The sequence below is a fragment of the Miscanthus floridulus genome, chromosome 5 (genome assembly GCF_019320115.1).
Source record: "Miscanthus floridulus cultivar M001 chromosome 5, ASM1932011v1, whole genome shotgun sequence".
In the NCBI taxonomy this organism is placed as follows: Eukaryota; Viridiplantae; Streptophyta; class Magnoliopsida; order Poales; family Poaceae; genus Miscanthus; species Miscanthus floridulus.
In genome coordinates this window covers 117,087,632-117,102,187 of record NC_089584.1, presented here as the reverse complement: position 1 = coordinate 117,102,187, position 14,556 = coordinate 117,087,632, and the positions used below count along the sequence as shown (strand labels likewise).

The 14,556-nt window shown below is 43.1% G+C and overlaps 1 protein-coding gene across 3 annotated transcripts; it reads right to left on the bottom strand.

Annotated features, from left to right (window-relative positions):
- Window positions 1–8,859: 8,859 nt before the first annotated feature.
- LOC136453216 (pseudo histidine-containing phosphotransfer protein 1-like) lies at window positions 8,860–14,556 on the bottom strand. 3 transcript variants are annotated; one of them, XM_066453804.1, is made up of 7 exons: window positions 14,430–14,556; window positions 11,418–11,496; window positions 10,257–10,387; window positions 10,076–10,144; window positions 9,480–9,551; window positions 9,307–9,379; window positions 8,860–9,226 (listed from the first exon to the last, which is right to left on the bottom strand). In XM_066453804.1, exons 2-7 carry the CDS (start codon window positions 11,433–11,435, stop codon window positions 9,176–9,178), a joined length of 414 nt encoding a protein of 137 aa, XP_066309901.1. In that variant the 5' UTR covers window positions 11,436–11,496; window positions 14,430–14,556; the 3' UTR covers window positions 8,860–9,175. The 3 variants fall into 3 exon arrangements, with proteins under 3 accessions (XP_066309901.1, XP_066309899.1, XP_066309900.1); XM_066453802.1 differs by lacking the exons at window positions 11,418–11,496; window positions 14,430–14,556 and adding an exon at window positions 14,209–14,397; XM_066453803.1 differs by lacking the exons at window positions 11,418–11,496; window positions 14,430–14,556 and adding an exon at window positions 10,599–10,894.

The window sequence follows — 14,556 nt, the reverse complement described above, 5'->3', positions numbered from 1 at the left end:
TTAACATGTCTAAAAAGGATACCTCTACTTCTTGTAATGGTTTATGTTTAGACTCATCTTTGTGCAACCAAGTTTGTGTTGAGAAAGTTGTTGTAGATACATGCACACAAAAGGTTGCAAAGGAGAATGAGCAACTCAAGCAAGAAGTAGCTCGCCTCACCAAGGATTTGACTCAAATAAAAGGCAAGGCGAAGCAAGTCCAACTTCATCAAGATAACACCGTCAAGGGAGTAAAGAAGCTTGATGAGGGACAAATTGTGGTTTGCTACGTGTGCCATAAGGAAGGCCACAAGTCCTATGAGTGCAAGGTAAAGAATGGGGGAGGAGCAAAGAAGAAAGAGAAAAAGCAAACAAGCAAGTTCTGCAACACCTACACCAACAAGGTGGACAAGAAGGCCTCCACACCTTATCTCTTGAAGAAGAAGAAAAATGACAAGGTGGTGGCCATCAAGGTGAACAAGCAAGCCAACAATGGGGTCAAACGCTTTTGGGTGCCAAAGGAAATCATTTCCAATATGAAGAGCACCAAGAAGGTTTGAATCCCGAAAGGGAAGTGAGAAGTCCAATGGACTTCGGAGAATTTGGAGACTTGGCAAAGTATGGGTGCATTTCATGGGGTGTATCAGGATGGACAAAATCATTGCCAAGTGGGTTAGTGAATACTATGGACCCAAATTCCCCTTTCCATGTTAGGTAACTAGATTCAATTTCCTTTAAGTAGTATCAATTTGCATTTCCTACAAGTGGTTTTTTTCTTACAAATTGGTATCTTTAAGCATCTAGTTACTTTTCATGCCTATGTTTGCATTTGCATGTTTATATCTTTTGTCATGTATACACTAGGTATATCTTATAGTAGGCTTGCTCGGTTTTATTCTTAACCCTTGGAGCAAACCTACATGGTTTAAAATTATTTAGGAGCACGACACATAGCTTGCATTACAATTGTTCATCTAATATGTGCCAAAGTCCAAATTGTAGATAATTTCTCCCGAATATCATCTTAAAAATGATTCTCATATTCATGTGATGTCATCTTTCAAGTGGTATTATTGATTCTAAAATCAATGTGCATGTTTCCTACAAGTATTCCATACTTGTGTGCATAAATTTAGGGGGATGTTACTCTACAAGTTGGATGCTTTGAGACTAACACCCTTTCAAGCTTATCATGTGTGTAGTAGTCTCATTCCAAGGAAAATGGGGTCTCCGGAGTTAAGCATCATACTTCAAATATCCACTACCTATTGCAAGTGGTAGAAATTAAATTGGTTTCCATATGTGGTATTTCTAAACCGATATCATCATGTTGATTTCATTTTGATATTTATATGCTTTCTCCATGCATTATATAGATTAAATTCCCTTGAGCAACAATTTACCAAATATGCATATGCCTTGCTTTCTACCATATGTATGCATATATTTAGGGGGAGCTTAATCTATATAACGTGAGAGTCAAATTTTGTGACCTATTCCACTCTACACATCAAGGATCACAAAGTTTGACCCTCCCTTGTGCTACTACTGTTTTTCTTTTCGGTGTTTGATTCCAAAGAGGGAGAATTTAGAGGACCAAAAACAAGCATTAATAATTTACAAGTGGTAATGATCCTAGAAAGGGAGGATAGTGGATTATGGATTACCTATGTAATGAGGAGAATTTGTAGGAAGCAAGGCTTAAATCCATAATGCCACATGGACACATTTTGTAAGGGCAAGATAAGTTTTTATGTAGTATCTTTTAGTTTTACAAATAGTATCTTTTAGCATCATATAACCTTGCCCCTTGCATTGCATCCTAGCAAGTAGATAGTTTTTAATTCCAATTTTTTATTATTTGCTTGCTTTGGTCGTGTTGTCATCAATCACCAAAAAGGAGGAGATTGTAAGAAAAATGGACCCTAGGCCCATTTACTTTGGATTTTGGTGTTTGATGAACAACACAACCAAATTGGACTAATGAATTTGCAAGTGTTTGTGTTGTAGTTCAATAGGGTGCAAGACGTGACTTGGACGAAGGCGACGTGATGATCCGATGATCAACACCATAAGAAATACCTTAGAAGCACAAGAGAAGACACAAGATACCAAGCAAAGTCCAAGCATGAAGATAGGAACCAAGTCGTACGCAAGATCACGAAGAAACGAGCTCATAGAAGTGACCAGACGCTGGTTGCACAGTGATCGGACACCCGATCAAGAGGCTCGATAGCAGCAGTGACCGAACGCTGGACCGGACACTGGCGGCAGATCGACCGGACATAGGACAACAGAGTCCGGTCGAGTACAGAGAGGTTCTAGAGCGGCAAAAATGCAACCAGACACGTCTGGTGGCATGTGACCGGACACTGACAGCATCCGATCAGTGAATCATGGCTCCAACAGTCGGGACGACCGGACGCGTCTGGTCAGGACGTGATCAGCATCCGATTAGTAGCAGAAAAGCGAGATTTCATCCCCAACGGCTACTTTCTCAGTGGGGCTTATAAATAGACCCCCCAACCGGTCATTTGAGAAGTGTAGAGCTAAGGAAACATATCAAGGGTGTTGATACACCATTTTAGTGATCTCCACTTGCATAGTGCTTAGTGATTCATTAGATGATTAGCGTAGGTGCTTTGCGAAGTACTTAGGTTGATTAGACCACTGCTTATGCGCTTGCTCTAGGTTTAGGCCTAGTGTTTAGTGAGGTTTGCATACCTCTTACCACTCTATGCTTGCGTGCACCATTGTTGTACATTGGGGGGCTTGTAGTCTTGCGAGATCACACCAACCGCGTTTGTGGTGTGGCTGCCACCGTGTATCAGAGGGAACAAGGCCTGCGGCGTTTCAGCCGGAAGCTTGATAGTGAAGACGGCGGGGAGCATCCAAGAGAGGCTTGCCGAAAGGCACGTCGGAGACCCACTTGCGCATGGAGAAGGCCCGAGGCTATCCACGGAGTTACCCAACTAGGAGCTTGGCCCTTGCAAGGGATTCCTTGCGAGGGGCTCCAACAAGGACTAGGGGGAAGCTTGCGTGCTTTCTTGATACCATGGTAAAAATACCAGAGTCATCGATGGGAGTTTGCATATCTCTACCTTGCTCTTTAGCTTTCGCATTTACATTGATTTGTATTACTCCTTTTGCGGTAGAGATAGTAACACATTAGCAAAACCGTAGTTGTACAGTTAGATAGTTTATCTTTTGCATGGGTTTTGCTAAGGTTAGAAAAAGAGATCATAGTTTAGAAGTAGATTTTTAAGTTGCCTAATTCACCCCCCCTCTTAGGCGTCACGGCCCCCTTCACCCGTATGCACACTTGTAGCCTCCTCTATGTGCCCTTGTCCTCTTCTATTGAGTGACAAGCGCCACATTGCACTCCCCATCCACCTCCGCCTTTAATGGAGTCGCGCCGGCATCACCGAGCCACGCCTGAGCCAGCTCATAGCGCTGGTCCAATCCAAGTAATTGCGCACGCCAAAAGCTTGAAGGGGAGCCTAGCTATGAGCCAAGCCCACCCACTACTGCAGCGTACCGTGCTGAGTCCCAATTTGAACCTTCCCCCTCCGTCGGCCACCTTAAGATCGAAAGACGACGCCTATCCAATCCGTCTCGTACCGTCCACCTCCATCCAATTTTGAGGCACTGTGTCTTGCCTTGATCCCCTCCACCCCTTGCGCACCCCACTTGCACTGCTACTGCCTTCCCGATACCATTGACACGGTCGCACCACCGCAGCCCGTCGTGGAGCTTGCCGTGTGCGTGTGGCCGAACGCACCCGATCCATCCCCGGTCAAGCCACCACGTTAGGTAGGTTCTAGGTGAGCTGCTGATACCCATCCTTTAGTTCCTTTACTTTGGTTATGTCTTGGCGCACTGGAACACGGCTGCCGCCACCGTAGGGTGTCCGTCGTCGTGGAAGGAGCTCTTGACCGCGTCTCTGTTCATCGCTTCACCTCCCACCGCTTTGTGTTTGCATCTGGGTGAGCATCGGCTCGCTATCGGGGGCGGGGAAGGGCCAGGATGGCTGACATAGCGGTCCTATGCCAGCGCCACCGCGCCGGTGCGCGCGGGTGTGGCCGGAGTACCCACCCGTGGTAAAGAAGAAAAGGGAGAGGGGCATATTTGTAAAAGAGCTGACTGTAGGAATAGTGTCGTGGATCTCAGAGTGATTCATCGATAGGTCAAGGGGGTTTTCGCATAAGTAATCGGCGCGCGGGCCTCCTTGTCGTGGGTCATCGCCGCACGGTTGGGCCGTGCCCCGCGTGGGCTGAGCCAGTGGATCGCGCGTGCGCGCGCTGCGCGTGCGTGGGCCGAGCCGCGATGGGTCGCTCTGGGTGGTTTCGTCCTTTTTCTTTTCTACGGAATTAGTTACTGCTTTTCTAATTTAAATTATGAACTGATCTTTAATGATTAATATAAAATTATGTAAGTGTCCTAAAATTATGAAGTAAATTTTGTTAGGTTCCTAAATTCATGATCTAGCTTTTAGTGTATTTAGTTCATACAATTCTGTGGTATCTTTAAGGTTACTTTATTTGTTGTAATATGCTTTTTGTTATTATAATTATTTAGAGAATGAATTTTCGTGATGAAATGGTAGGAGTGCTAGCTCTGAAAATTTTATGGTAGACTCGTAACATTATTAGGCACTCATTGTAATTTTTGTAGCCTTGGAATATATTGAGAAATATGGTAGCTAAGTATTTCTTGTTGTAGTTTATATATTAAATCGATAATAAGAATAGGGATGCCGTTAGTTGCTAAGATAATACATGCAATGTTTCATACCTATTTAGTGGTAATAATAGGTAACTTAGCGTCTCAGTTGGTAGAACTAGCTTAGTAGCTTGATAGATGTATTCTCATTTTAAGAGTTGTTGTTGCCATATTATTAAATGTTGCATCATCATTTTATGCATGTAGATAACGAGTTGGTAGAGTTCGTGCCTGCGGGTGAGCAGGAGTACGAGGAGATCATCGAGGAATACGATGAGGAGATTCTCGTACAGGAGGGAGCCCCGGAGCCATCAGTTGCTGACTTTGCTAACACCCCGCCTACCCAAGGCAAGCCTCGGTGCATAACCCTTATTTTGAATGATCACTGAATATATATATGATGTGCATTTATGTTACAAGCATTTTATGGAACCTACATGCATAGATATATCTACATATGAGTCCTACTAGTATAGGTCGAGTAGTTGCTATGCTCAGAATTTCGGTAGCATGAGTAACATGTCGTTACTCACAATAGGTGATTATTATTATCACTCATGATAAAAATGGTGAAAAAAATGGAGACCAGGCAGGGATATGGTTTAGGTATTGGTGGGTGTAAGAGGTTGTGTCCTGCGGCCAACGGGGCATAGCTTGGTTACACTGTTTCCTGTCTGTGTCGGTTAAGGACCGGTCATTACATTGGGTTCTAGGCAAGTCACAGACTTATTATCCCGAGCACATACTTGTGTATGGGCGCAGAGAAGGCTTGTTGCTCTCTTATCGTGGGTTCCGACTCTTTTCCGGATCGGCTGATTGGAGGCGGGATGGTGGAGGTCTAAGCACCGCACTAAGTCCGGGACTCAGGAGCGGGGGCTTGGAGTCTAAGTTTGGACGGGGACCTGGACCCCGTGACAGGAGAGTAGTGGGTTGGTCCTGCTTGTGCCTGGGGTACAAGCGGGGTGTGTGTTTCGGGGTACCCTGCTGGGCACATTGATTCACGAATCGCCGGCGATCCGGTACGGCTTGTCTACAGTCTAGCACCGTAGTAAGAACTGAAAGAGGAAAGGTGGTGAAATGGAACTGCTTGCTCAACCCCTGCTTGAAAGTAGAACAATTGCTTACATAGAATGGCTAGATAATGAAATAATCATGACCGCTAATAATAAATATACATAAAGATTCACTATTAGTGTTGCTTTCCGCAAAAAGAAAAACCAGCAAACCATAAAGCTTATCATATCATTTGGAGTCGGGAAATTATTCTCACTAGTCGAATAAGTCTTGCTAGTACATTGTGTACTCAGGGTTTATTTACCCCTGTTGCAGGTGCAGCTTGAGGCGTAGCCGTTGTGTGAAAGATTCTTCTGGTGGGCACGGACGGATCCTTGTGTATTATAGATAGATATTTATTTTTATTCCGCTGTTTAAATTTCCGCACTCTAAATTTGGTCCTGTAATAATGTATTTCTAAGAACTCTGGATGTATGAAATGGACTAAGCAATGTAAACTCGTTCTCAATATTGGATCCCGAAGGGAAAATATGGATTATTCGGGCTCTCCCTTAGGGTGTGCTCGACGGAATCCGCCCGATGTAGCTCGCTCTCGGGGTGCTTAGTGTCTAGTGGAAGACAAACGCCTCCGTAAGTGCGTTATTTCAGGCGGTTCTACCACAAGTTGTCCCCATGGTTGTGGATCGCTAAGAGGAGCGGCATTGAGTGGCGAAGATGGCCAGAGAGACGAAAGTGGAGACGATGGTGAGAGGCAGAAGTGGAAGTGTTGTAGAGTAGTAGACGTGTATGATGCATCCCTCCTCATCTAGTGTGCAACAACCTGTGGAACAACGATGGTGAAGAGGGATGGCTCAACCACAAAGAGGGTCGGTGGATTTCGCTTGCCATGGAGAGTTCACCACCTTTGTCATGTAGGAGTTTGTGGCATTCATAGTTCTACTAGTATTCGGCTGGTCTTGTTCTCCTGTTAAGCATCATTTTGATCATCTAATGTTGTTTGATACTTCTTTCATTCTAAATTACAAGACGTTTTGAGTTTTTTTAAATATATAGCTTCTGCTATGTACTTAGGGCTTGTTTGGTACGACTCTGGCTACGGCTCCGACAATAGCTTCTACGGAGGAGCGGAAGGAGCCATATCAAACATTTGGGGAGGAGAAACTATTTTTCTAATGAAGGGTAGAGGAGCCGGATCTAAAAAAAAAAAAGTGGTTCTTCTCTAAGTGCTCTGGCTCCTGCGAAGAAGCACTTGACAAGGAACTTGCCAAACATGACCTTAAATATATCACCACGTGACGGTGAGTCCTATTCTGTTTTTTTTTTTTTGAACTGAGTCCTATTCTGTTACGTGTGTGGAGGCATTTCTGTGTTTTTGGGCAGCACGTGGTCACCCTAAAGAGCGGTGCATGGAGGAACTAGAGAGAGGAGACTAACAATCTTGTGTTAACTTCCTACTTACATGCATGTGGTGTCGTGATGTTGGCAGGCCCATCATTAAGCCGTGGTGAGATCAAGCAAGGAAATCGAGTATTGGGAAAGGTTGAAAAAAGACAACCTCGCAAGCTTTGTATTGGCAAGACAAGTGGAGTAATGTTTTCCCCCGATGAGCTCGGCTGGAGTCTTGGGGTTCTCACGATAGGATGCAAGGCAAAGACTGGAGGGGCATACATAAGGACTCATGACAGCCTGTTCGTTTGGCTGTGGCTTGTCGTAAACGATCGTAAATTTTCAGCCGGAACAATATTTTTCTCTCACACAAACCAGTCAGCAGTACTTCTTCATAAACCAGCAACGATACGAACCAGCCAACCGAACAGGCTGCCACGTATTGATGTTGACGATGATACGTAGGTTTTGGTAAGGAGAGCATCTCCCCTATCCCTAATTTAACTATCAGACTGGGGGAGTTGGCTCAAAAACATTGTTCCAACGGCTCCTCTTTTCTATCCCTATTAATTGGTGATCACCAAAAATCACTCCAACTCTCTCCAAATAGAGGGGGAGATGCAACTCCCCTAAAGAGTTCACCCTAATCCCAACTGTCACACTTTTCTTCCCGCGCCTACTCAGAAAATAGAGGGGTAGCCCCATTAGCAGCAATGTCATAGGAGTATGACGGCTATGGGGTGGCGTGGCGACACGAGGCGCTGCAAGCTAAGGATGCAGGTTTGTATTGGAAGAGTTTGCGTGCTTCCAAATTAGTAAGGGCGTGGATCAATTCAAATTGCACGCGCGGATTTGAATGACGTGCCTTCAAGGGCTAAACTGGAAGGAAGTATAGACGACAGATGTCTGTACTTGCAACTAGAGTATTTGGTTGGTCTAGGTTGCAGGAGGCGGCTACGATGAAGACATCGAGTATAGCATTGCAGCGAAAACAGAATGAAAAGATCACAATGCCTCGAGGGGAGGAGGGTGAATAGGTGTAATCTGAAACTTAAAAACTTTGCAGCGGATTAAATCACAGGTACCCGAATTTTTGGTCCTGATCGAAATTTCTGGATTTGTCTATAAATTCCTGTGAGGACTAAATTTCACCCTGGAGAGGAATGAGCTAACTACGACCAAATTTCCGGGCCATGGAGAGGAACGAGCTAACTAGGCTAGGAAATAGAGGGAGTATATATCTTTCTGTTTGCCCGGTTGGTTTGGTTGGCGGCCACCTGCCGTCACCAATCCCTTCCAAGGACCACGGTGTACCAGACGGCGGCATGGCGCTCAGAGCACGCTAGGCACCGGTCCAACATAAGCACTGCACAGCGTCCTGATCCACATGCAATCCCTCCTTGATCACCTTGATCCTGAAGTGTAGGGGCACTGCAACAATACGCTTCTGTTGATAAATGAGCAAAAAGAGAGAGAAAAAACGCATGAATAAGCCTGGTGGACAAAGACTCTAAGAGGAAAATAGCAATACTGTGACTTATATACTTCTGTAATCTTATTCAATCGTTTCAAAATAAATCAACTTAGTTATCCTAAGTCAAATTATTTTAACTTTAACCAAATTTATAGAAAAGATTATAAATATTTATGACACGAAATTAGTATCATCAAATACATCATGAAATATATTTTCATCATCTACTTATTTGGTGCTATAAATGTTATTGTTCTTTACTATAAAATTAGTCAAACTCAAGATAATTTGATACGATGATTCCGGGAGTTGATTTATTTTGGGATGGAAGGAATACATTACACATGAGACAATAATACCATCTTTCAGGCAAGCTTGTAAACTCACAGCTACACAAGGTTCCCATCCCTTCCTCTCCTCTTAACTTTTTTTTCTTGAAAAAATAATCTCTTATTACAGTTTTATGCCTATCCATATGCATATCATCTCTTGTTTCGCTTCGTATGCTGACCCCTACTTGCTGCGCAGCAGGGCCACTGGGCCAGTTAGTTGTAGTGAGCCATCTTCTTGTGCCATACTCCCTTTTCCTGCTCCTAGTTCTTACATCCCGGGCCTGGTGGCAGCTCCAGCAGGACCAGCTTGTCGTAGCAGCTGTGTATTAACACAAACTGAGATCCAGGCTCATGACACAAGCTACAGAACGATGGATGAGATTTATCGTGGATGATTACCTGGAAATAGGCCTCTAGTTTCTGCCTCAGGGCACCGTGCTCCCTCTTCACTTTATGGAACGATCTCATGCAACTGCAAACCGAAATATGCCACAGGAGTAAACAATGGCTGTTCTCATTTCTTGACATGAGACAAAAATCTGAAAGAACTAAAAAGCCAGAGAGATACAGACCCTTCAACATTTCCCTGTCCACAGTAATCCCTGAATGACATGCACTCACTCTTCATCCTTGAAGCACCAATGCTGCATCAAGTTTTGTAACATCGTCAAACACACGTAAACTTTATATAAATATAAAACAATGATAATGTGTTCAGATGTCAGAGTTATGCTTTATTTACATGTATTCAGAACCATGACATGCTTACAAAAGTTCATTCGCACACATTAAGCTTTTGGTTGGCACGCAAAACTACAAAATATGAGTTTTCCTCTGAGATACCAGACCACCTTAAAGCCTCCAAGAACCTTGGTTTACAAGCATACTGGACATGTCATTAGTGAGGCATTGATATGCTTCAGATTCCCCCACCCCCCCACCCCCCACCCCCCACCCCCCCCACCCCCCACACACACTTTTTTAAGAAGCTGAAGCATGCAGTAGTTGTTTAAAAAAGGATAGTGTCAACTTTGCAGGATGTTCAGTTAAACTCATAGTCCGCATTATTCACAAAACTATAAAAGTAAGGTCTGTGTGCTGTACTGAATCACATAGCATGGATCATGTGCAACTGAAAAAATATATCCAGATGCAGCACCAGAGCTACCTGGAACAGCTGCCTTTTAGCTGCTGCATGTATGCATCCCATCTATTGAAATCTTTGGGGTATTTTTCTCTGCAGTGTCACAAAATTTTAATCAGTCAAGTTCAACACTTCTGCTTGCATCGTATTTTCTTTCTTTTTGAACAAGAAATCACTTCTCCCTTGATATGCCCGTTTTACTTACAGAGCTTGTTCAACATTTGATATTAGCCTGGCCGAGTCCTTGAAAAACAAAGTGGCAACCTCTTCCGCAAAATTAGGACTAGCTTCATCCTGCAAGTCTTCCACCTGGCAAAATTGCTCATCTAGGTACCCCTGTCGATGAAATAAAACTTACTGAGTCAGCATTTGGTATATAAAAGGAAAACATTGAAAACCATAAAACAGCATAGAATAGTGTTTGCCATGGATGGGATCAAAAGCAGGCATGCTTATACATAGGAAAAAGGTATGATCGAACTTCTAGGTCCTTGTGAAAGCATAAAGATAAAATATTGATTAGAAATCTCCAGAGTATAATACAGGCCTGATCAAAGAGACTCTTTTTCATGGATGCAGCTTGGCGACGCAAATTAGAATAATCCATTCGTATGAATGACTAGCCAAAGGGTGGCAAGGCGAAGGTGATACAGATAGGAACACACTTCACAAGTTACAAGACATATATAAACAGGTGGGAACAGTGGATACAGAAAGTTGAGCATGCCATATACTTATATAGTGGAGGAGGCAGTTACTATTTGTCTACCAAACATAAGTGAAACTTAGATATTCCAGTTTCTGGATAACAAATGTAAGCATCTTGCATGCACAGGTGATTTGATTGCCACGGTGTGCACAAGATATCCACATTTTGGAGAGTGACTTGAATAGATGCGGATTCTTGTAGCCTGTATCTCTTTATAAGAGATATATGTTGGTTTATAACAATGGCAAAGAAATCATTAAGGCCCTGTTTGGATCCTAGGAATTGAATTCATTTGAATAATTATAATTTAGGCACAGATTAATTAAGCTAATATGGTTGTATATGGAATATATTTGTATGTTATTGTTAGCCATACAAGGGAGATACTTATACGTTGCATTTATACTATAGGGAAGTGAGTTGAAGAGCATGCTATAAGTTGGAGAGTAGAAACATAGCATGGTGATCTATAGAATCAATTTCTATCTCCCGCTATGAATTTGAGATAGGCTTATATGTGAACTTGGGAAAGTTGTGGAATGTCAAATTCCAAACCAAATAGCCTATAATCCATTAAGTAGATTCCAATTCCTCCAAAATGAAAGGATCCAAACGGCCCCTAAAGGAACTTACTTTTAGGAATGATCAAGAGTTAACCTGTTTCATGGCATCCATACGATTTCCCGAATAAACCCGATCAAAGATAGGATTAGCTGAGATCAGCAACAACGGCTTTCTGTAGGTGTACGTAAAACATGATAACTGCATTATTATTTGACTTGACACCCCCACATAAAAGTAAACACATTTGAGCCAAGAGAATTAAGATCTAATACAGTATACTTCCAAATTTTCTCACGTTGGATTGCTCAAAAGAAAACATATTCATGGACTACTAGAATAAGTGAAGAAGTCTCAGGCATGATCTTAATACAGAGTCATAGAAGTCTGTAGATTGCAGCTTAGAAAACATGGGTCAATCATGCAATTTAGTTAAGCTGAAGCGCCCTAAATTACTTCAAAATTACAACAGACAAACAGTTTAAAGCTTTCATTACAACCAGCCTACACAGAGTTACTGAATCATGTAGATGGAAGCTTTTCCTAACTCCATACATGGTATCAAAAGATTTAGCACCAGAGATATTCGGTTCTCATTATGTGCTAATCAAGTAATCATTAGCATTTAACAAACTATCGTTAATCACTGTTCACCTACGTGGCAGTTAAGCTCATTTACACGCCGTGTAAATGCTACACGGTGGCTTGCCGTGTCCGTTTAATCAGCCGTTTATCCCGTTTAATCACCGTTTAGTCTGTTCAAATGGCCATTTAGCTCGAATAAATAACTAAACAATAGGTGTCCGTTTAGTCTGTTTAAGGAAGTGCAAAAATCAGTATATTTACCTTATATACAGTTGTAATGTTACCTTTTGTCTGTTTTGTGGGTCAGTGAAATAGAGAATTTCTGCTGTGGTCTTTAAACAACAACATCCTAAGATTACGCAAGAAATTCTCCCGTGACAAATCCCAGGATAGAATGTAATCAGACAAATGGGAAAGCTGGAACAAGATGTCTTTTTGTGCCCCTCAAAGTTCAAACACAATGTGGTGATAAAATCTGGGAGAATGACTGATAACTAGAATAAGGCCAAGATGCTTACTTTGAGCCTCAGCCAAAGAAAAGTAGGACAAAGAATAGACCTCAACAGCTTGGTCCAATTGTCACAAGCCAATGTTCTCTCAGAGCATGGGACCACGTGGCAAACTAACAGTCTTTTGCAAAAGGGGTAAAAGAGATTCATTCAATGATTGATCAGATGATTGCAGTTCACCCCAAGTCAACATCACAACTTGATAAGAGGAATACGGCATGGATCAGAAATTCGAAACAAACAGAAAGCCTATACAGGAAATGGATATCGGCAAAAAGAAAATTCTGGACAAGTCATTGCCATTGCCACAGATGAATAAACAGCAAACATTGTCTGCATGCAAGCTATTCAGTCAGTACCTTCCCCGTATGGTGACTAAATATTCACAAATATCCCAAGGCATATGGTCCAACTGTTCATTCCTGTACTGTTGTCTCTATCAATTTCATAAGTGAGTATTCTCAAGGCAATAATTTTCCTTCTGCCACAAATCTATTTGTCATTCATTATGTCCTTTTCTATGTAGAAAAGGGATAGTGAACATGGCCCCTTCAATAAAAACAAAAATTCTCAAGCTCTATATGTTATCTAAATCAAGATGATACACCCACAAGGACGACATCTCCTGGAAGGAAAGCTGCTAACAAACTTGACAAGCCTGAGCTCATCCATCTAATCTCCCAGTTCCCCCATCATCGTCTAACTAGAAACTAGGAAGATTTCTTGGCAGCTGCTGTCATCTTGACAAGCGTCATCACCTGAGAGCCTTGGAAGTTGGAAGAACAGCTAAAGGACTGTAGAATGGAGCTAATCCATTCTGATTGCTAATTTGACCTTTTTATCAAACATAAAAAGATAGTTCTAGTGCATGAATAAGCATCAGGACAAAGCTAAGTTTTTTTAGCATTTGAAACTTTGAAGCTTGTCTTTCCTGGTAAATTCTTCACACTATAATGTCTGGCTTCTACATATCAAGGTCATCCATGCTCTACGGCTTGCACATGATCACATTATCAACACTCAGCAATCCATTTATAGCATAAGAGACTAACTTTCCACAATCTAAAAGTAGCATCTGCATAGCACAACATGAACTGGATGTGCATGGTACCTCCAAAAGCATCCTCATGGATTTCTCATCCACAGTGCTCCAGGAAGGAACCTAGATGCTTGGTTTGATGTGTACGCTCCATTACTTTTTGGCACATTAGTAGATTTCTGTTCTCACCTAGAAAGCACCAACTTGAGCAATTGTTTCTCCACTCAAAATTTACTTACAAATCAGAAACTTTCCTCTTCCATTGGATAAGGTGCACAGAGAGTTAAGTTTTGGATGAGGATATAACCTGTGGTCACTAAAACACTAACAAAACATTCACAAATCTTTTGAGATGCACTGCACATAGTGAGCAGACACAGCATGATCTTCTGCAGTTCAGCAACCAACTCACTGGAAGTCACACTTCCAGATTCTGAAGCTATGCGCTAGAGATGCAAGTCAGTAGCCAATGGTGTTTTCTGGGTCAGCTAATAATTAGGTGGGATGGCCTTTTAATTCATTTTGTCAAGTTCTAGGTGCACGCAAGTGACACCTATCCAAACATGTTACAGAAACGAGCACTAAAGCTTAACCGCCAGGAGCGATCTTTTTCATCCTAGTACTAGAAAATAAAGATTGCACGGTCTTAGCCGTCATGCTCCCTCTAGATTGGTTTGGTTTCACTCTCATACCAGAACCGATTCCCACCTAACGACATCGGTAGGGAGCGGAAAAGAAAGGCGTGGGTACCGACCAATCGAGAGAGGATCCTCCCCGTCCGGATGAGTGCGCCGGCCCGATCTCCCCGCGCGGCGCGACGTGAATCGGAGTTCAGCCGCAGGTTTCGCATCGGGGGATGCCGAACGGGTAGGGGGGAAAAAAGATGGCGAAAGGCGAGCGGGAAAAAGGGCGGTGGGAGCTCAAAGCGACCTAGGAAGGTGATGCCGGCAGAGGGTGAAGTGGTTAGTGAGATACCTAGTGGGGCGCAGCCCCGCAGGACGAAGGGGACGGCGGCGACGGGGGCGGCGGGTGGCCGATTTGGGTGTTTTGTGCACTTTGTGCTGGCTCTGCGTCGCCGCGGAGACGTGGAGAGCCAGGTGAC

Excerpts from the sequence above, each read along its gene's own strand:
- LOC136453216 (XM_066453802.1), bottom strand. The coding sequence starts at position 14,304 with ATGCGAAACCTGCGGCTGAACTCCGATTCACGTCGCGCCGCGCGGGGA. Across the intron at positions 10,388-14,208 it reads GGAGGATCCTCTCTCGATTG|GGGTACCTAGATGAGCAATT; the intron begins GTCGGTACCCAC and ends TTTCATCGACAG. Across the intron at positions 9,227-9,306 it reads AACTAGAGGCCTATTTCCAG|CTGCTACGACAAGCTGGTCC; the intron begins GTAATCATCCAC and ends GTTAATACACAG.